The 22221-nt window shown below is 40.2% G+C and overlaps 1 protein-coding gene across 3 annotated transcripts; it reads left to right on the top strand.

The window, feature by feature from the left end:
* The first annotated feature begins 606 nt into the window (after positions 1-606).
* On the top strand, positions 607-22205 carry pgap1 (post-GPI attachment to proteins inositol deacylase 1). 3 transcript variants are annotated; one of them, XM_029530485.1, is made up of 28 exons: positions 780-852; positions 1738-1813; positions 2093-2181; positions 2336-2489; positions 4349-4524; positions 5178-5349; positions 5467-5627; positions 5845-5897; positions 5984-6050; positions 6258-6363; positions 6540-6598; positions 7738-7821; positions 10104-10153; positions 10305-10356; positions 10437-10514; positions 11631-11706; positions 11777-11850; positions 11944-11995; positions 12111-12177; positions 12539-12644; positions 12761-12799; positions 12895-13079; positions 13173-13403; positions 13493-13628; positions 14088-14138; positions 14672-14883; positions 15863-15967; positions 16056-22205. In XM_029530485.1, the coding sequence occupies exons 5-28, from the start codon at positions 4390-4392 to the stop codon at positions 16192-16194; spliced, it is 2490 nt and encodes an 829-aa protein (XP_029386345.1). In that variant the 5' UTR covers positions 780-852; positions 1738-1813; positions 2093-2181; positions 2336-2489; positions 4349-4389; the 3' UTR covers positions 16195-22205. The 3 variants fall into 3 exon arrangements, with proteins under 3 accessions (XP_029386343.1, XP_029386344.1, XP_029386345.1); XM_029530484.1 differs by lacking the exon at positions 1738-1813 and having other exon boundaries at positions 726-852; XM_029530483.1 differs by lacking the exons at positions 1738-1813; positions 2093-2181 and having other exon boundaries at positions 607-852.
* Positions 22206-22221: the final 16 nt, after the last annotated feature.

The raw sequence follows: 22221 nt of genomic DNA, 5'->3' as shown, positions 1-22221 counted from the left end.
ATCTCTTATTTTGATTCCTATACATTTGATCTCAGGACAGTATCCAAAACATGCACGTGATGGAAAAGGTACATTTTTACCTTAAAAAACTTCTGTGGTGACAACCACAGAAGTTTTTCTGGCAGTTTTAAACGAGGCTCTTTTTTTTTTTTTTTAACAAGAGGACAGTCTAATTGGGAATGCGCACTGTAGCTTGTTTCCGATTGGAGCACTCCAGCTTTAGTGTGTTAAATCCAGCTGTCCCTGGTCTGTCCCGTGTACTGTGCTGTTTGTAATGTTGTGATTACTCCATTGAAGTCTGAGCCATAAACCTCCTGTAATATTTTCTGCTTCAGGGAAATGGTGTGAACCGCGTGGAATGAGCTGCTTTCTGAACTCTCGGTCATGAAACGGGGATGAAGTGACAGATGTTGGCCAGCACAATGTCCTCAAATGGCTATCAACACAACTTATTTTTGTGTCACATCTTTAATTTTTAGAGAACGCCCCCAAATAACGTGCAACCACATCTTTGCCCTCCCATTGGTCCAGTCCCTCAGCCCTCGCATTCCATTGGCCGAGCCACTTGCCAATCAGCATTCGTAGCCTGGTGTGTACTTCCGGCTTGGTCGTCGGCCGGTCGCAGTGCGTGCGGTTTTCCCCGGCAGAGGCTCAGCCCCTCGGCTGGAACATGGAGGGTGAGCACCTGTGATGTCGAGCGGCCGGACTCGGACCACAACCATGAAACTCGCCGCCGTGGCCTTTTACGCGTTCGCCCTGGGGCTTCTGGCAGTTGGCCTGAGAGAGATGCTGACTGGCTTTGAGGAGAACAGATGCAGTATGACCTACATGTTTGAATACCCGGAGTACCGGGTGAGTGGACTGCCAGCCTCGTTGTGGTGCAGGAAATATACAACATTAGCTTCTTTGACACTGTAGTTATGGCTTTAAAAGGTTAGAAAAACTCTGGCTAAAGGGCTCGTTTCATTAAGTTCAACCCAAAGTGTAACGTTAATTATCACGATGTACAGATCTAAAGGCATTTCCCGATATGTCGTCCACCCTCATTGGGCTCTGTTTACACCTGTGTTGCGGGAGGAGATTAGCCAGAATTAGCCAGGTTATAAAAGACGAAATGAAACCCTGACCCCCGACCCCCGAATATTCTTAGCAGATCAACTTAACGACGCAGAGACGTGTGTCTGCAAGCTACTTTTAGTAATAGCACATTTTTGGCCCTCCTCCTTTGTGCTCATGTGTGGAGCACAGCTCCGTGCACGCCTCTGTGCCCTCTGTTTAGGGAACAAGAAAAGGAGGGAAAAATGAGCATATTCCTCCAAAAATAGCCGTCACCCTTGTTTATGTGTTTAATGACGTTAGGCTCACCATTAGAGCTTGTGATGAAAACCAGACCAGAGCACCTTGTAGCAAAAAAAAACTATGATACATCAATAACTACATACTTGCACAGGAGCGAACACACAGTGCAATCATGTACAATTATGATACAATTATAAATTGTGCAAGTCTCTGATATGCTATTCTTTCTTGTTTTCTAGAGAAATAATACTACCTGAAAGCAATAATGCTATGCAGTTACCTGTTTTGATAATGGAAGGTCTTGTTTGACTAGGTTTCTGCTATGCTTTGCTGTGACTAATAGACAAAGACAAAGTTGCAATCAATGAAAAAGTTTGTCAGATTTTAATATCAGAGTTCAAAAATGGCAAAATGGATAATGCACTATCCATATCACAGGAGCTGCTACGTTTGTCCAGATGTGCTATTCTCCAGATGTGTCGTCCAACAACCAGCAAAGACCACATCCTCTTCAGTTAGTGAAAATGATCATCATTCAAGATGTTCATTCCAACTGAAATTCCATATAGCAAACACAATATATCCCAGCATAGTTACAATAAGCATTAATCAGTATGGTGTGTAACTCCATTTGACAAAATTTCTGAAAAATGGCCATCACAATCATTTTTTGATCGCCAATTGATATCAATTGATAAAAGGATAATTTGTGGTCTAATTAATGTTTCCCAGCCACTGATGTGGTCCTAGAGCTGTACAGTAGACCAATCACTGCCCAACATTCTTTGTGCAGATGAATAGTCAGCTGTACCAGGAAATGAACAGGTTTTGGTGTGGTCAGACCTCACAGACAGTCTCCCTCTTCCTTCAAGAGTCAATCAGGTGAGGTTGGAGGAAGGTGTTGTCCCCCAGCTGTAGAGTACATGTACACCTGTAGATTCTTAGTAGCTTTTTAGTGAAGAATGACATAATGTTAATTGACTGTATGTAAAGATACTGTCTCCTCTGCTAATCTCCTTGTGTGTGCGGTTCACAGCGTGTGGCTCTGCCTCGCCGTGTTGCCAGGCTGTACCCAGCATATGGGCTCTACCTGTATGGAGAAGGTCTGTACGCTCAAGAGACCCGAGCGCTCAAACTCACTGGAGCCCCTGTGCTCTTCCTACCTGGAAATGCTGGCAGTTATAAACAAGGTAAGTGCCCAGAGTTGATGGTTCTGTCTGTCTGATATCGCTTGACAGATTTCAGTGCTTGCGTTTAAATCTGCAGACATGAGAAAGTGGGTGGAAGTTATTACACCACCGTACAGCAAGGAGGGGACACATTTCACTGGTTTCGGGTTGTTTGAGGACATTGAGGTGGCGGCACGCTTTTTGCTAGTCTCCATCCAGCCAAGCAGACCTTGTTTCCCTTCAGTTTTGAACACAGGTTTTTAGTGTTTTAAGAGGATGGTTCTGTTCAGGTAGAGTACCATTTTACCATTTCAAGATGGATGAGGGCACATACAGTACTCTCTCATGACCCAGGTGGGTTTTGTTTGCTCATCACATAAAATGGGAAGTTTGAGTTTGACATGTCCTCTGCTTTCTATCTGTCAGAAGCTTTGTTCAACATCACGACTGATGTGACTTTACTCATTTTGGGTTTGTTTTTTTAAGCACATGAACAAACATCCTGAAGTTTTATTTTGCACGTTCACAATGCTTGAACGGTTATTAAATATTTGTTAACATCGTGTTACAAACACATTAATCCCAATCTGAGCCCACAGGTCACAGACTGACAAACAAGTCCTGTCTGATGTGTCTCATTCCTCTGTGAATCAGAGCTTTAATATTGTTGTCCAATATTCATTATCACACAAGATGCACATGTAGTGTATTTTTAGTCAGTCAGCCCCAAACATGCTGTCTTGAGCCTGCAAATACTTATCAATCCATGGCTGAAAATAGTCCCCCCAAATATACTCTGTTCTCCTGATTATGTCATGTTTGATTAAAACAGTCCAGCTGATTGAGGAAAGCACTCAGTGTTTTAAAAATAATCCTATATACACCAATCAGCCATAAGATTATGGTCACCTGCTTGATATTGTGAAGGTCCTTATTTTGCCTCCAAAACAGTCTTGACCCTGGAGGTCTGGAGTCTTCTAGACCTCTGAAGGTGAACTGTGATATCTGGACCAAAACATTAACAGTCCTTGGAAGTTGTGAGGTGGATCCTCCATGGATCAGACTTGTTGGTCTAGCTCATGACACATATGAACTGGTTGTTGTTTCTCAGATCATTCCTGAACATCGTTCCTGTGTGGCAGGGAGAATCATCATGCTGAAACATAACAGTCAACTCACTGAGCCTAGTGAGCCTTCATAGTCATGGGGAGTGACGCGAGCCCTGTCCATAACCATGTCTGTGGTTCAGAGGCTTTCCATCTGGCCCCACTGCAGATCAGGATTATCAATGTTTATACAAGTACTATACAAATTAAATAAGGTTTTCTCTGCATAATAACTAGGCTACACTCTCTTTGAGAAGCAAAGCATATTGAGATTGTCTCTGCCCCCTGCTCTTCCCTTCATGTGTATGTAGGAGGAGAACATTCACACTGTTTTTCATGTAAAGACAAATATGCAAAGCGTTATGATTAAAGATTATGATTATGATGCTTTCTGACCTCACCATCGTGTTTCACATCACAACAGTGTACTTGTGGTTGATGAAGAGCTTCACCTTGATGAAACACCGGCATCAGATCATGTCTGAGAGTTGCTGGAATGTTTCAGGGTTCTGCAGGAAATGGTGAAGCCTGTATAAATTTAATGAACCTCTTTCACAGAATTTTGGCTTCCGGTCATGTGCAGCTGCCCTAATGAACTTAATAAATAATTCAAAATATATTTAAAAAAATCACTTGAGCTGTGGATTAATTATAGCACCATTGTATAAGCTGTGTATGTATATGGTGGAGATTAGTCCCCATCTCAATGAATTCACTCAGTTTCTCAACATAATCTTATCATGTGACACCATCTCATGTCTTCTCTCCATGAAGCTCGCTCCCTGGGCTCTGTGGCTCTGAGGAAGGCAGAAAACATGGAGGGAGGTCTCCACTTCAACGTGTTCACTGTGGACTTCAACGAGGAGCTGGTGGCCCTTTATGGTGGCAGTTTGCGCCGACAGACACACTTTCTGCACGAGAGCATCAAGGCTATCCTGAGGCTGTACAAGGTCAGGCTTCAAATATCACCCACTTGTCTGGCAAGGTTACACCAGATCATGGACTTTGCTGGTGTCGTCATATTTCACTGTGTGGAGCACGGGTACATCAAAAATACCACATCTTGTCACCTTCTACATTTTCATTTTAGGCATGTGGTTAATCCCTCTGACCTGCACACAAGCTAAAATTTCTAAATTCCAACATAAGAAACTTACTACATATGCACAGTTAGATGCAAGATGTCATATAATCCATAGTCCATTAACATATGAAGCAGTGAGCACTGCTAATGATGGCTTATATTGGGATAAATACTAGTTAGCAGTGTTAAGTGGTCAACCGTCACCTAGAGTTAAAAGAAGTTACAGAAGTCTGATGAGGTCTGATTATTTAAACTCTTACAACAGATGTACTGGTCAAAAATACGTACAAAGTAATTTAAAGGTCCTGCTCTGGTAAAATAGTGTTTAGCCTTGTTAATATGGTAAGAATTCTAATTCTTTTGTTAGTCTCTGGTTTTGGCCTCATGCTTATTCCACCATATCAAGGTGGAGGAGCCTGAGATCAAACTTCCTACCTTTAAGTGAATAGCCACAGCTTCCCCATTAAGTGTGGCAGGTTAGAAGTTTAACGGTGTAATTCTCTGTCTCGGCTGCCCCAGCATCTGAAGAACCCTCCTCAAAGTGTGGTGCTTGTAGGCCACTCCATGGGAGGAGTGGTGGCTCGGGCACTGTTCACGTTGCCCCGCTTCAACACCAACCTAGTGGGTCTCATCATTACCCAAGCCTCTCCTCACTTGGCTCCAGTACTGGCCCTGGACCCATACCTGCTGGGTAGGAACAACTCTGATTAATTATTCCCATAAAGACTCATTTGTAGATGCAGATACTGAACTGAAGTGTTTGAATTTTTTTTCTGCCTTTTTCTCTACTTGTCCCTTTCATCTCTAGATTTCTACTCTGCAGTGAGACATAAGTGGGTGAATCAAGCAAACAAATTCAGAAACATCACAGTCTTGTCTGTTGGGGGTGGTTACCGTGACTACCAGGTCCGTTCTGGCCTAACATCCCTCCCATGTCCTTCAGGGGACCCAAATAAGTTGTCGCTGGTGGTAAGCATTGGTGAAGTAGCGCTGATTGAACAATTATGCCACCCACAAATCTTTGGAGATATATATATATATATATATATATATTTCTTTTTTTTTGGTGGATGCAATTGCAGAAAATACTCAATGTTCCTCTGATTAATTGGTTCCTGATAATTAAAACATATTATGATTGATGTAGGTAATCGTCTCCTTTCAATGCTTTCTTCTCTTCATCAAGGCCACTGCAGTTCCCAGGATGTGGGTGTCCACTGACCACCTCTCCATTGTTTGGTAAAAGACATGATCTGACAGATTGCATGTGTCCTGAATCATGTTTAGATCTTATTCCGATTTTTGAGCGTGCCTTTGTTTTTCAGGTGCAAAGAGCTTGTTCTTGCGACTGTCAGGGCTTTCTTTGACCTCATCAACCCTGAAACCAGACAGGTCAGCATAAGCACATGTTAATGAATATTCTTCAAAATGAATCTTTCTGTGGAAAATTCTAGAAATTACAGCAGATGTTGTGGTAGAACACAGGTTATTGTGTAGATGCCTGTGAGAGTTGTACACCCACCACAAAATCTCCATCATCTCCAAAAAAATGCTGACTGCAAAGCACTTATGTGGGTTTTATCAGTGGGTTTTGATCAGTTCACAGAAAACCCAGAGAAGAAAATGGCTGTGCTGAATCATCACTTCATCAGACATCCTGTGAGGATGTTGGGAGAAACTCAAGACACCTCTATCTCCATCTTAGGTCAGAGATAAGCTCCTCATCAACAAAATTCTGTAATAGTGACATGCAGTTATCTAATTACTGCATTTTGCTCCTGTGAATGGTCATTTGGAGTTTACATTAACTTTATTAATTATGACCGAGTGAAACTACTGAACATATTGTTCTCATCCTTCCCTCTTTCTGTGTTTTGCTAGATTTTCCTGAAGCTTGGAGTGAAGTTAACACATTGCGCTTGGCTTATAGCACACCAAAGGTATCAACATTGCACCAAAACTCATAATTAAACTCCTTAAATGCAGGTGAAAGAAACAATAGTTATTTAATTTAAAGATTGTGCAAGCTAACAATCTACATGCACTATGACATATCCTTTTGATTTGTGAACTGCTCCTTTTTAAACCTCCTGTTTGTCATTTCGAAATCTCCATCTTGGTTTTTTGAAACCATATTTGAAGGAGAAAATGGAGTGAGGGGTTGATTTGACCTCCACCGTACTCTAACCTGATTGGGTGGTCAATCTCAAATTAGCCATTGTCTGAATGTATACCCTTTAGGGGTCTATTTTCCTCTAAATGGGACCAAATTTTTAAAAGGACTTAAAGAGGACTTGAAACTAGAAACTGACATCATAAACTCATTAGGAATACATTTACTGAGATGATGAATCAAGTTAGAAATAGGAATTTTCACACACACTTCAGTACAATCTGACTTGTTTTTACGGCCAGTGGCGTTGCCCCATGATGGTCATTAGATAGAATAAAGGTTTAAATGTCTTACGCATTGTCTTCACTGTTCGAGCCCAGAGTCCACATACACTTTTACTTGTAGTCTTTGGTGAAACCATTCAAAATATGACCATAAACAAGCAAATATAAATGTAGGCGCACATAATGTAAAAATTTCCATGGCTCCATCTCAGTATACATACCTTTGCAACTACGGTGTGTAAACTACTCTTTTCTCAGACAGAAGTGCACTTGTGCTTAGCTCTGTATGACTCAAGCTTTGTGGAGTACTCGCGTGCACTCTGTAGTTGAGTTTGTGGGTAGTAATACTATAGTTCAATACTTCATCATCCTATCACAACAGCTTATCAGTCAGCTCCTGCTGCTTTTCCCAAACTGGCAGGTGGTCTGAATCTACAGCAGTTCCCTTAAACAACCCCATGTCAAAGAAACCCAAATGTCACTGCAATAATTGGCAATTACACTGGAGATTTTCCACCTTATTCATTTTTTTTAGAAGCATTATTTTACCCTGTCCTCGTAACTGATGTATGCTCATCTTGTTATCATGCAGATAAACACACAATCATGCTCAGCGAAATTGCTTGACTTGTTACACTTGTTTGATGAGTTAATACAAAGCCCTACTGCTCTCTGTCTCCAGGAAGGACAAGTCAAATATTTCCTGTTTGCCCTGTCAAGTCGCAGGAAAGCCTACAGCCATTTCTACTGCCGCAGCAACAACCTGGTGAGTTCTCAGCATGACAATGTTGTCATCTTATTGTAAGTCTCACTAAACTGGTTTCAGACACTTGTGGCTTCAGTGGCTTCAGAAAATACTCACTTAACCCATAACAACCCAGTGAAAACATGTTTCAACATTTTCAATAATATGTTTTCAAATGCTCTTCATAGATTAGTGAGAATAGACCTACGTGCAGAAATGGAAATTTTATCAGTTCAGTGTAATACGCAGTCCCCAACTACTAAACTAAACTAAACTACTAAACTACTACAATAGAGATTATAAAGTTTTCCTAACCCACAAAAACTCTAAAGCTTGTATAAACTAATCTCCAATATAGACAACTACATCCCACAAAACATAAAGACACACACATGCATATCAAATCTCAACCCAGTCTGCATTCAATGCAATTATGAAGCTGCGACATAAGTGTCACAGCTTGATGATATTGCCTGTATACAGGTGCATCTCAATAAATTGGAATATCATTAAAAAGCACAACACACAATGTTGAATCTGTATGTCAAGTATTACTTTATTTCATTCAATTTTGATGATTATAACTTATAACTAATGAAAACCCAAAATTCAATATTTCAAAAAATTGTGAAAATGTTAAATTTTGGAGACTACTAGTGTCAGACTCTAAAAAGCTAATTAACTGAAAACCCCTGAAATGGTCTGTCAGTCCTGTTCAGTAAGATGCACAATCGTGGGGAAGAATGCTGACTTGACAGTTGTCAAGAAGTCGATCATTGATTCCCTGCACCAGGTCATGAAAGGTCATTGCTAAAGAAACTGGCTCTTCAGAGTGCTTTGTCAAAACAGATTAATGGAATGTTAAATTGAAGAAAAAATTGTGATAGAAAAAGGTGCACAAGCAACAGACATAACCCCAGCTTTGAGAGGATTTTGAAACAAAGCACATTCAAGAATGAGATAGAGATTAACAAGGAGTGGTCTGCAGCTGGATTCAGTGCATCAAGAGCCACAACATGCAGACATATCAAGGACATAGTCTACAACTGTCCCATTCCTTATTTTGAGCAACTGTGGAACTAGAGGCAACATCAAACGCATCTTACCTGAGGTGGTAAGTGGTTTGAAGTCCTCTTTTCATATGAAAGTCAATTTTGAATTTCATTTGGAGATGAAGCTCCCAGAGTCTGGAGGAAAAACGAAGAGGCGCAGAATCCAAGTTGCCTGAGCACCAGTGGAAAGTTTCCACAGTCAGTGGGAGTTTGGGGACCTCTTTCACCTGCCGGTATTGGTCTACTGTGTTTCATCACATACAAGGTCCAGCGCAGCAGTCTACCAGGAAGTTGAAGAGCACTTAATGCTTCCGACTGCTGACCAGCTTTATGGAGATGCTGATTTCATTTTCGAACAAGACTTGTCACCTGGCCACACTACCAAAAGTACCAATACCTGGTTTAAGGACCATGGTATCCTTGTGCTTGATTGACCAACAAACTGGCCTGACCTGAACCCCATTGAGAAAATATGGGGTATTGTGAAGCGAAAGATGTGAGAGACCAAACCCAACAAGGCTGCTGTAACCACCTCAGCAGTGCTAATAACATTTCTATGTTAAAATATTTTTTTACATTTCTCTTAGATAATATTGTAAGACATACTGAATTTGGGGTTTTCATTAGCTGTAAGGTATAATAATCAAAGTGAAAAGAAATCAGCATTTTAAATATATCAATCTGTTCATAATCTATGCATCCATCCATCCATCTTCTTCCGCTTTTTCCGTTTCCGGGTCACAGATCTGTGCATAATGAATCTATTGAAGAAATGAGTTTCACTTTTTGAATTGCATAGTGAAATAAACTTTTTGATGATATTCTAATTGTTCCCCTATCAATGTTTGTACATTAAGACATCTATCCAGTTGACATGTTTCCAATTTTGTTGTCACACTGTTTCACACATTCAAAAAAACTGATTTAAAATTAAATCTGCAGCACAAATTTATATGTTCCTATACAAGATTATATGAATAAATATATTATTTCCCTATAACCATATTCATATACTATAGTACACGAATAAATGAAAACACAGAAAATAAAATGGCAGTTCACACATTAACTGAAACAAGATTCATCATGTTCTGGAACTCAAATTTCTAAAAGAAAACATTCAGGTGCGAGCACAAACAAGTGATTGGTCCTGTGTACTGGAACATGTTGAGTTTTTTCTGTTGTACTAACTATCATCAAAGCCAGCTGTGAAATAAAAAAAAATTCACTCATGATGTTGTCGCTCGACAGGAGATGAACAGCTGGGTGTATGGCTGCATGCACAAGAATGGTTCCCAATGGTAAGAGTATGAGTGCAGGTTATCTTTCTCCACCCACCACCTATGTTTCAGTGTTCAGAGAAATGTTTTCTCTGCCATTATCCCTGAGAATGTGAAATTGTTGTCCGATGATGTATGTCTTTCTATTGTGTGTCATTTATGATTCTTTCAGTGTGCATGCCGTAGACTTGTCTATGGGAACTGAGCTTCTTCCTCCATACAAGGTAACTGATGCTGTACAGACACTGCTCAGTCCCATCTGAGCTGCTATTGGTTGCTTCTAACTGCCTGTCACCCTTCTCAGGTCCTGATTCTGAGTCTTAGTGACTTGTCTTCCGTGACTCATCTGGTTGTTTCAGCTTCCAACCTGAATAACCGACAGGTACTGTAGACAAAATGAGAAGCCACTACTGTTTGGATGGACAATGTGATCCTTTTCTTTCTTTTATGGCAGGTGGAAAGGAAACTTAAGTCTACAGGCGTGCTTGAGACTCGGGATGAATGGTTAATCAGACTGTAATTATCATGCCAAAATGACCCAGTATAACAAGTCAAATGTGTCACGGCAGAGTATATTAAAGAAGTACTGTGGCGCTCCATTCCACAATTCACATTCTCCAGGCACAAGGAAGCATGTTCTCAAACACCATTTTTCATATATTTTTCGATCAGTGGAAATGTAAAGGCAAGAACCCAATCTCACTAAAATCATTGCTCAGGCAAGATAGTCACAATATTTTTTTTTTCCACATCAATTCAGATGATAGTGGAGCAAGCTAAATACTAACATTAGCATGTTACCATACTTGCGTCGGCAGATGATGTCAAGCAGGTAGTGTTCACTACACAGATCTTACTTAACAATCTTTATTAAGTACATTAGCATTTGGCGACCGTTCAGTGTGCACAACAGAATAAATTGAAAGGTAGAAAGCATAAAACAGATAAAAACTAAATAGAGCAAGAAAAACATTAAACATTTACATTTAACTTCAGGCACCACTAACTGACCTGCTCTTACAGATCTTCCAAGCTTGTTAGATTCATATACATTAACATTTCACATATGACTACACAATGACTAAAACTGGAGTTGACTTCTGTATCTGATCTGAAGACAGTGTAAATACCTGGAAACTGGTATATGGTATATACTGGATATGCTTCCTTTTCTTAATTTTAGTGAGAACCCCAGCAGCAGCATCTGAACAAGCTGAAGATGATAAAAGATCTTAATTCTTAAGATTAATTGTTAATTAAAGATCTTTAAGCAGTGAGAAGAGCATAGCATCAGATCATCAAATGCTCAAATCAACATTCTTCACAGAAAAAAACACAGAAGCTCGACCTACCCCATAACCAGCAGCAACCAGCAACAAAAACTTTGACTAAAATAAATAATAGTAAATAATTAAGAACAGAAGTTGCCTACAGCTTGAATCATCACTGTCATTGCTTTATACAAATGTGAATAAAGTCAAGTTTGTTTGTCCCACAGTTCATGGTGGAGTGTGAGTGGCAGAGAAAAGAATTTCAGACTCTGTCTGTCCCAGCACCACATGTCCTGTCCTTCGGTGAGTTGTCTTATCATTGATCCTGATTAACTAAAGAGACACATCCCTTCTCTAACTGTTGGTTTTGCAGGTTTTACTGTCAGCGATGTTACGGTGAACTCTTCTGGACTTCTTCACAACATTGAGCTGCAGCACTTTCACCAGGTAGCTTCTACTGGTTTATTAATTGCTGTATTGAGTCAGTATCCTTCATTGTGTATCATGTGTCATGACAGTTTAACACTTCTGTACCTTTAGGTCTATCAGGCATTTAGAATCAGTATTGCAAGCCATTGCAAAGTCCATAAAGGTAAGTTGTTTTTTTTTTTTGTTTGTTTGTTGTTAGTTTTTTGGACGCTTTTTTTGGACACCATCAGTCCCACTTTCATGCTGATGTGATATAATTCAGGAATTTCTCTCCATAGATAGACTGTCCAGTGTTTACAGAATAATGGTACCTTGGTACAGAGAGGACACTTTAACCACAGTCAGGTTAGAATACATTTCTGGATTCCCTCTTGAATTTCCGTTTCCTTTTTTTCCAGCTGTGTTTACTTTTCCCATTAATTAATAGATTTTCTTTGGCATTTGGCTTCTTATTTTATCCTCTCCAGGTACGGCACTGATGGCTATGGCTGCGATAACCAGTTAGCTCTCCAACCAGTTCATAGATAAATTTAATTTGAAAATCGATTTTTATTCTGAAGCATTTATTAATTTTATTTATTTATGTATTTCTAATTAATTAATAATTTTTTTTACTCATGAGGCATACCCGGTCTTCCATTAGTGACTGTGTTGAGACTAATCTGCGCTCATTCTGTTTGTGTCATGATATGTTGGACTCTGCCAGTGTGCCCTCAGTCACTGAGATCTCAGGGATGCTCCACACAAGTCGCCCAGACAACACCTCAGCTGTCATCCTTCAGCTTCACACTGCTCCCAACTGCCAATACAAGGTATTGCTTTGGTATTCAGTCTTGTCACATATTATGTCAACATATTGTTTAAGCATTGTTTTTGTCAAGAATGTAGAACACATAAAGCAGCGTATGTGTCCCCCCCCTTGGTCCAGGTGTCAATAAGGACCTCATTACCCAGGGTGCTTGGACAGGTACTTTCTTTGGTTTGTTTGATAACTGTACAAAGTCAGTAAGACATTTTGAAAATGTTAAACCTAGATCTGATCCCCTTTCTCTCGCCCGACAGATACTGAGATTCTGTGGCCCTACGGTGCCAGTGTACACAGCTGTAACACTCCTGCTGGCCTGTGGGGGGCAGCTGTCCTCCATTCTGCACTCAAGGCGAGCTGTTGCCATGAGTCAGGTGGTGGGCAGAGGCCTGCAGCCTCATAAAGTCAGCCTGCCTGTTTATAGTCTTCACATTTTACTCAGGTATGCCACAGTGAAATCAAGTGTAACCCTTCTAGAGGGATGTTATGTGTGTGAACTTGAACAGTCCATCTAATCCTACTGTCCTTCCCTCAGCTGCAGTTGGTTTCAAGAGGTGTGGTCCATTCTTTGCCTCCCTCTTATGGATACCCTCCCTCCAACATTCCCTGATACAACATTTCATGAGGGTGTGCTGCCAGTTGAAGAATGGCCCCACCTCCTGTCCCCCCTGCTTTATATGTTAGGGGCAGCTGTGGCGTACTGGGGAAGCACAGTGCTCTGTCTCATTATGCAAGGGATCTCATTAATATTAGCTCCACTACACAGGTATAGTGGCCATTTAAACTGAGGTATGTGTTTGGATGCTCTATTACTCTATTAATTATCTTCTCTGACTTTTGCCTTTTCACCTCCAGACCTTCTGTGTCAAGAGATTGTGGCACCTTGCAACTGAGGACCCAGCTCATCATCATCCTCTGTCTGACTGTTATAGGTGGAACGTCTTGTGGAGCACTGTCAATCTTTGCTGCCTTCCTGCTCCACCTCTATAGGGTGAGTGTTTAGAGAAGTCCTTAATCAGTGACTTTACGGAGAAGCATAAATAATATAATCAGCTTGAACCAAATACTCACTCCTCCTTGTCCCCGCCCCACAATAAGAAGTTCATGGTTTCGGTTCCCAGCCTGGGGCCTTTATGTGTGAAGTGTGGGTTTATGGGTTTCCTCCGGGTACTTCCTCCCACCATCCAAAGACATGCATGTCTAAATTTTCTGTAGGTCCGAATGTATGAGTGGTTGTTTGTCTCTGTTTTTTGGCCCTGTGATGGAATGGCGACCTGTCTAGGGGGCCCTGCCCTCGCCTGGAACGTTGGGTGGGATTGGCTCCCCCCACGACACAGAAACCGCAAAGCTGTAGAAGATGGCTGGATGGACTATTTACTCACCAAATATTGTCAATTCTAGTGATATCTGCCCAACGTTTTGTTTTTTGTTTTTTACATTGTATGGTCAGGTGCTGAGGCTACAGATGACAGAAAGGTCTCTAAGTCACATGCTGAATCTGGTAAGAAATATTTCATTTAAACAATGTATTCTCTCCAACACAGTCTAAACCCCACCACTGTCACACCATAAAACGTCAAGAAAAAACACACAAAAAAAAAACTAGGTGATACGCTTAAAACTAACATCCACATCGAGTGCACGATCTAAGGTTTCAGCACTGTCCAGAGCATCTGTCAGCTCAGAATATATGGTCCAGTTGAGTCCGAACAACCATCATCTGTGGTTTAGGTAGGTCCTGCCCTCTGCGGAACGGGAACATCCCACGGAGTGGCGGAGTTGGGCATGCGTTGACTCTGTTATCTACACATCATAGTTTGGTCCTTGTCAGAGTCCTTTTCATCCTCACACTTCACACTCCATTTTTCTGCTTCAACATCAACTTCAGCTGCTCACAGCTCCCATGAGAACCAGATACACTCTACATTACTCACTTCTGTCAGTGGTCATAATGTTATGGATGATTAGTGGAACTTATTTATACTAGTTGAAGTAAGTTTTGGAGACCTTTCAACTCCTCCAACCTCTTTCCAGGCACCACAGAGGCACAGTGAAGCTGTGAATGGCACAGTGGAAGTTGAATGCTTGGACAGGCCTAAAGAATGTAATGGCACCCCCCTGCTGTCTGAGTGTGCTCTACAGCAGGTGAAGGACGACCTTCAGCTCCACCTCTGTCTATCAGCACTCTTCACACTGCCTGTCATGGTCAGCACACCCTCACTTATCCACTGGATCCGCAACCTAAGGTAAAGTGTTAACAGGACATGAACACATCATGAGTATATTAAGGACATTAAAAGGATCTGTAGTACTTAAGTGCCTCTGAGCAAGGCTGTGTTTCCATCATATGTATGTATAAGTGCTACTTATTACATGCACAATACGAAGGCATCACAGCCACAGCAGCTTATTTTTTAATACCTGATTTGCCCGGATCACTGATGCCAATCAGGACCTCCATGTTCACTCTGTGCCCTCTTGGGTTCCTTCAGCTTCCAGATTCCTCTCACAGTCCGAAGCCCAGCACATTTAGGTTAAGTGATCAATATAAATTACCCATAGACACCTGAGTGTCAGTGTAAATGGCTGTTTGTCACTGTATGTCAGACCTGTGACGTTGAGCTGTGCAGGGTAAGCCCCACCTTTGCCCAATGTCAGCTGTTACCAACTCCAGTCCCCCACGATCCTGCATGGATAGTGCATAATTGGACCTTGAGATTTTTTTATATAATATGTAATAATTATTGTCTTAGGTTTCAGAGTGATTATGCAGTCAGGGTTTGTCTCAATAGATTCTGATCTCAGTGAACAACATAAAGATTTAATTTGCCCTGGAACCCACACACACACACACACACACACACACACAGACCAAACAATGTGTGTATGTGATGCATCATGATTAATCAGAATGCAGAGGGTCAGACTCAGAAGAAGGGGAAAGAAAGCTAAGTTAAATGTGTACATTATTATGATATTATGAAAAATTCAACTTTATTTTGAGAACGTTGCATATGGCAGATATTATCTAAGGGCCACATCACTGTCCCCAGTTATTATCAATCAGTATTTATTTTATATAAACCACATCAGAATTTCTCTGTTGTTATTCTGTTTCAAAATGATCAATACATAGGAAAAAAAGTCAAACAAATGTCCAAAATAATGTAGACGTGCCTTCCAACATGAGGAACTCTGTTTAACCTAGAATCTGATCCTCTTTAGATACTCCACCCAGCTGGATCCTGACCCTTGCTGGCCACACATTGTGCCTCTAATAACTGTGTACATGCTGCTTATTAATGGCAACACTTTAAAGCTCTGCAACAGGTAGGATCACATCATCACCAACAATTATTATGATTCCTTATGAGCTTTGTAGTCCTGTAACTGAGGAATGTTTCTTCCTCTCTCTCAGCAAACTCCTGCCTCTGACTTCCTGCCTCCCTCTGCCCTTGGCCATCACAATGGTGATCTTCTCTCCACTTCACCTCTACAGAGTCACCTACTTCGTGCTGGCGACACTCATCCCCCTGGTCCTGTGTTGTCTACTCTGACGGTACCTTCATCTCTGCCATGAAAAGCCTTGCTCTAAGTTCCAGTCTGACTCACTGCAGTGGGTTCAGCCTGATTTATGTCCTCAAAAACTTCCGTGGAGCAGAGCCATAGACATACATAGCTTGGGGAACTGCCTGCTCAATGTTGGCACTAGAAGCTCTACGGCAGTTACACTACATTTTTAAATGAGAGCATGTAAATGCCTTGGAACATTTGGTGCAAATATGACTCTGTTGGGTTGACCTGAAACCAAGTTTGCCTTACTTTGTATATCTATAGCTCTGCCTTCAAGGAGCAAGAACTCCACAACCAGTGAAGCTACTGATACTAGAGATTCTCAACAGGGTGTTACTGCAAAAATGTTTGTTTTTGTTGTATGTCTGGAGTGGCATTGCTCACTGTGGTCACTTTGCTGTCATCTCTCACACTGCCTTGCTGCTTAGCAACGACTTCGTTTTTTGTAACTGTCAACTGTCACTGTACTATTCCATCAGACAAATTTTTCGATATATGACGACTGCAGCATAATGAAGATTTACACTGGAAGAGTGTGCAGGTTCCAATGTGACTCTTACTTTTCCAGTAATTAACATTACTCGGATGATTTATGAGCTGCTCCATGTTCTCTAGGAGAGAGTGGTGGGGCTAATTTAGAGAAAGGTGTACAGGCTGAAATACGCAGTATCCATTGACAGCCACAACAGCACAGCTTGTGTTGTGTGTCATCGTGGCAAGCAGCTGCTGGAGGCAAATTAATAAAGGTGGTTTAAGTAATTTGGCAGGTGACTGACTACCTGTCTGATATGTCTGCCTGTATATGTAATATCTGTCAGTATGTATTTAGCGTCACTTCCTGCAAGATAGTGTCCTGAAGCATTACAGGTGTGTATTTGAGATTAAACAGAAGGATGAGTTTGGCAGTGGGTCTGATCGGACCCATGAGAGAAGAGTATTCATCTGATGATGTAGTTTTGGCACCCACACCTACAACTGATATCAGGTTGAGAGCTGGTTCTCAGGTGTGAAAAAAAAATAGGATGCACTGAGGACACATTTACTTAAGAGATTGTCATCTACTGACATCTTCTACCACAGTCTGATGAGCAGCAAAGACCACTGGATACTCTTGCATTCACATAAAAACTGCTGAGCACTCCTGTAATAATGTAGTTGACAACGAAGTGCTCATGGATCAGAATGGTGATGCTGGTGTGAGCTATCATTAGGTGGTCTCCAGTTTTGGGGTGGCAAATTTATTTGTTTTTTATTACAATGATTCACTCTCATCACCTGACTGTATGTAACAGCAACCGTTAAAAAGCACCAATCAGTCTCATGAGCAGAAATGATATTCACGCTTTTTCCTGCTAAATAGAAATGAGCTACATTGGTGCTGTGCACCTGTAAAAGCTTTAACTCATGAAAACTATGTTCACCTGCACTCTGCACCACCACTAATATCATCAGTGCAATGACTATACTGTCATACTCATTCTTTTTTTTTTTGCTGCTCTTAGTTCCTCTGTCACAGAAATATTCTCATCTTCAAACATGTTTGCTCTTTTCTCTTAGCATGGTCAACCTTACAAACACTTATTACATGCTAACTGGCTGCTGTGCATGTTGGTGTTGTCAGGACAGCAAGAGTTGTCATCTGTCACACAAAAATAAGCAGATGGCAGTGGCTTATTGCCCAATATCTAATTAATTCAAAAGAGGCTAAAGTGTTAGCATTTAAAGTGTCCAGTGGGAATGGATGTTTTTCAATAATATGAAAAATTTGGTGGTACTTCAGAGGACTTGCTGTGATCTTCCTGCCTACTCCAGTCTGTCTCTATGTGCCAAATATATATAACAGCAAGTTAAATCTGGTTACAGTCATTATTCTACTTACAAACATTCTTTTACAATCATTCAGAGAGGGGAAAAAACAAAGAAACAGACAGAGCTGTAAAAATTGTGTTCGGAACGCTCCTCCAGCCGGCCATTAGCTCAACACTGTAGCCTTCGTCCCTCAGCATCTTTGTACTTGTGTTAGTGCTAGGACGTGCTCTGTTACAAATGAAAAACTTACAAACAATTCAGGATGCAAACGGCAGTTTGAAACGTAACTCGTTCAGATGTTGCGGAGTCTGTACACTGAAAGTTGATGCCTGTCCAATTTTTGTATGCTGACCTGTCTCATTAGCAAATTTTTATGCCTCCACTGTGCCTTAACCACAGACACAGTCGCCTACAATCATAACAACGCTCATAACTTGGTCAGCATAATGCAGAAGAAGGTATATGTTGTTGTAAGTGGGTCTTAAGTGAGCCTGGCCAAAGTTACAGTTAAATTCATATGAATAATATTTTTAAATCCATCAGAAGTGCAGTTTGTTTGCCTTTGTGATGTTACAGTGCTCGGGAACGTAAGCAAGTCTGCTTCATGTGTACAGTGAGGACTCCACCATTTCTGTCTTTTAAAACCAATGACAAACCTGCTGCTCAGATGTCAACCACACACAGTGAAAGAAGTCGTAATGTTAAGAGATGTGACCAATTAAATGTCTTTAGTTCATGTACAACAACGTGGATATTTTGCAGCTTGCAGCAAGTTAACATTTTTAAGTCATGAAGAAGACAAAGGGTTGGAGGAGTTGGAGTTGTTCTGTGGTGTTTGTTTGCTTGTTTTGTTTTTTCTGTCAACAAAAATCTGAAAAAGACCAAATAGTCTGTGGTTCTCATCCCCAAACCACAATATAGATCCAGATCATAACCTGGACTCAGCTGGACCTTAACACTATGAAAATGTCTAATTCTTTGATGCCAAGATCCAGTCATCTGAGTAATTGATAGAATATATTGAACATTTATCTACACGTTTCAAGAAGAGGGACAAAATAAACCCTGGCTCTGCTAAATTTATTGGATTAGCACAAATTTTTGGTGAGCATCCTGTTTGATGCAAATTTTTTTCTGTAAATTTTCTGTTAACAGGATATTTGCATTAGCTTGAAACCATTTTTCACTAGAAAATGCATCTTCATTTGGTGCTCTAATGAATATTAATAGCAGAGAGAGAGAAGAGACTCTGTGTGTGTGTGTGTGTGGATAGATAGATAGATAGATAGATAGATAGATAGATAGATAGATAGATAGATAGATAGATAGATCGATCGATCGATCGACGGACCATGTCAGCCAGTGCAGGGGAATAAGATATATCAGGCTTTGAGAAACACACTTTTCTTCAGGATTAGTTCATTGTTTGTTGACAGAGCAGGACAATGTGTGCTAAGCAGAGGACATCATGTTTGATCTCATGGACTGTTTGGGTTTAAATGGAATGAACCAGATGTTCTGTCACTACAGATCGCTATCCATTATGTAGATTTTTGCAATGAAAACTCTTTCTGTGTCGTGGAGGGTGTGGTGTGTTGTTATGGCATTTAGCCTGAACATTTTTTTTTTTTTTCTCAATACAGTTTTTATTGCCAATTACTTCTTAAGCCAGATAACTATAGCACTCTTCTTATTATTACAGTTTAATTGGACACTATGTCTCATATTCAAACCGATTCCAATATAAAAAAAAAAAAAAATAATAATAACTTATTATTTTAAGACATTAGAAATTAGTCGTACAGCCAATACATGTTGTGATATCTGAAGATTTCCTTTGGGAAACTGTAGCAAATGATGCTAAAACATTAGGTTTTGCTGTTTTGTTAACTTATACACCTCTCTTAAAACTGTGTCTTAATGTTCTGGCTTATTGCTACATCCTCTTGCTGTTGCTCACACTCTCCATGCCAGTGAAGCGGCTGCTGTGCCTTCCTGTTCTCTTGTGTTTGCAGCAGTGCATCTGTAATGTACCTGCCAGCTGGTCTAAAAGCAGTCACTCCTCAACATCAGTGAACTGGCTCAGTAATAAAAAGTGAATGTAATTTTACTTGACTGTTATCATACACTAGTAAAACTAGAGCTCTGCATGACCTTTTAATCATTTGATAAATTAATTAGGGACCAGTCCAGCTTAACCCTCCTTGCCCCCCCCCTCCCCTCCCCTCCCTGGGCTAGTAAACAATCATGTCACATGTTCTGCAAAGACACCACAGCTCCTCCCACTGTGAATGCATCTGCACTGAATATTTACTTATGTGTGTTTGACTTTGTACATGCCAGTGGTGTAAGTGATTGCATTTCTGTGCACTTGTCTTTCTGGTGCAGTCTTAGTGCTTTGACCCTCCTCATTGTAAATTGGAGGCATACAAAACTTTGTAGAACAAACCAGTAGAGATGAGGATTATGTTTCATATAAATGGAATTGTGATTAATATCGGTGTTCACTGTGATGTCGCTTCAGATGTTCAGATGGGCTTTCTTACAAATCTATGCTTTTAGCATTTTTCCACACAAATTTACATTTTTTGAGATATTAGCTGTGTAAAGTGAGCTTTGTGTGAAACTGAATACAATCTCTGGTTTGAAAAAAACAAAAACAAACAACAACAACCAAAAAACGAAACATAAAATAAAACAGTTCTTTCTTAAAAAAAATTTCCGGGGTTATTGAGTTGGGTTGAAAGCTTTAAAGTTAGACTGGGATAAACGCAGGGAATCCGAACTCTCGGTTTCATTAAACCTCAAGTTAAATACTGCCATTTTGAAACCAACACATTAACCAATGGTCTCTCATCTCAGAGCAGCTGTTAGAAATGCACATCAAACATGGATTTCAAAGATTTTAATAAAATATGCAGGGCAGTTATGTCAATTAAAACATCTGGGCACACAAAAAAGTTAAATTGTATAGTTAAATAAATGACAATGCTTCCAAAATATTGGCAAATCTCATGTTGGTTTTATTATATATTTTAGAACCCCAAAATTTCATGAGCAAAGCGTTTTTATTCGCATGTGTCTGTAAATGTCTGTTGACTTTTTGTCAGAAATAATTGGGATAGTTAAATGTAAATAAACATTTATTTCATTTTAATGCATGTCACGGTACTGCATTAAAAGTGGGTGATATTGCCATCTTTTCCACTTTTTTAACAGTTTAACATTCAGATATGCAGCATTGAAACCAGCGATCCCAGTGAAACATCAAAAGTCCAGATGCCTTTCAAAACAAATCATTTGTCATTGTGCCATTATTGTCTGTCCTTTTGAGTTCATGTTTTCTGTTTCCCGTGATATTTAATAGTTAATTTGATGGGCACCAGGAGAAATGCATCACAAGTGTCACTCAACTTTCCAAAAACTTAAGTAGCTTTTTTTGATTGATAAACCATAAAATTAGAAGTGAAGACTAAGTTTAGTTTAGAACAAACAAATGAATTCCTTTTGAGAATCAATTGTTACATAGTGATGAACCAATAAATCATAAACATTTTCTGATGTTGGTGCATCAAGGCGCAAATGTAGTGCAATACCGCAGTGTGACACATGGAAAGTTAACTCTGACATTAAGAAACGTAGCTGGTCCTATCACAACCTGTTAGTACAAATGTTAGTGTCAATCATCTTGGCTGTGAGACAGTGGTGGTCGTTTGTGCTCACTCTAATTAATCTCACCAAATAATGTTTTTTTTTTTGTTTTTTTTCAGTGTTTATCTGGTAATATTAAACATCATACAAAATGTAACTGCTGTCTGTAAGTGCTTTAGAATCTGGTAATAATATCAATATTTCCCTCATTTTGCTTCTGCCTAGAGTGACTTTAAAACGAGTAACCTCTAGCTCGCTGTTCCACATTGTGAAGAACTAGTCATTCCTTTGACATTTACTCTTGTAGGTGAAGGAAATTCACATCTAAGTGATGGTTCTTTTAATCAAATCTTAATTTCTATTTTCTGGGTCTGACCTGGAAGAGTATTTAATCCTCAGGTTTAGGCATTGTATCAAAGTTGATCGCTTTGGTGTTTTTTGTATTTTTCGCATTTTTTATCTGATGTCATTGTAAATCGGTAAACTGTGCAATTTTTGGCACCCTTGTTGTTGCAATAAAACCAAGAAAATTGGGGTTTTATTTGTTTGGG

The sequence above is a fragment of the Echeneis naucrates genome, chromosome 21, assembly GCF_900963305.1.
Source record: "Echeneis naucrates chromosome 21, fEcheNa1.1, whole genome shotgun sequence".
Classification (NCBI taxonomy): domain Eukaryota; kingdom Metazoa; phylum Chordata; class Actinopteri; order Carangiformes; family Echeneidae; genus Echeneis; species Echeneis naucrates.
This window is presented reverse-complemented; position numbering and strand designations above follow the sequence as displayed.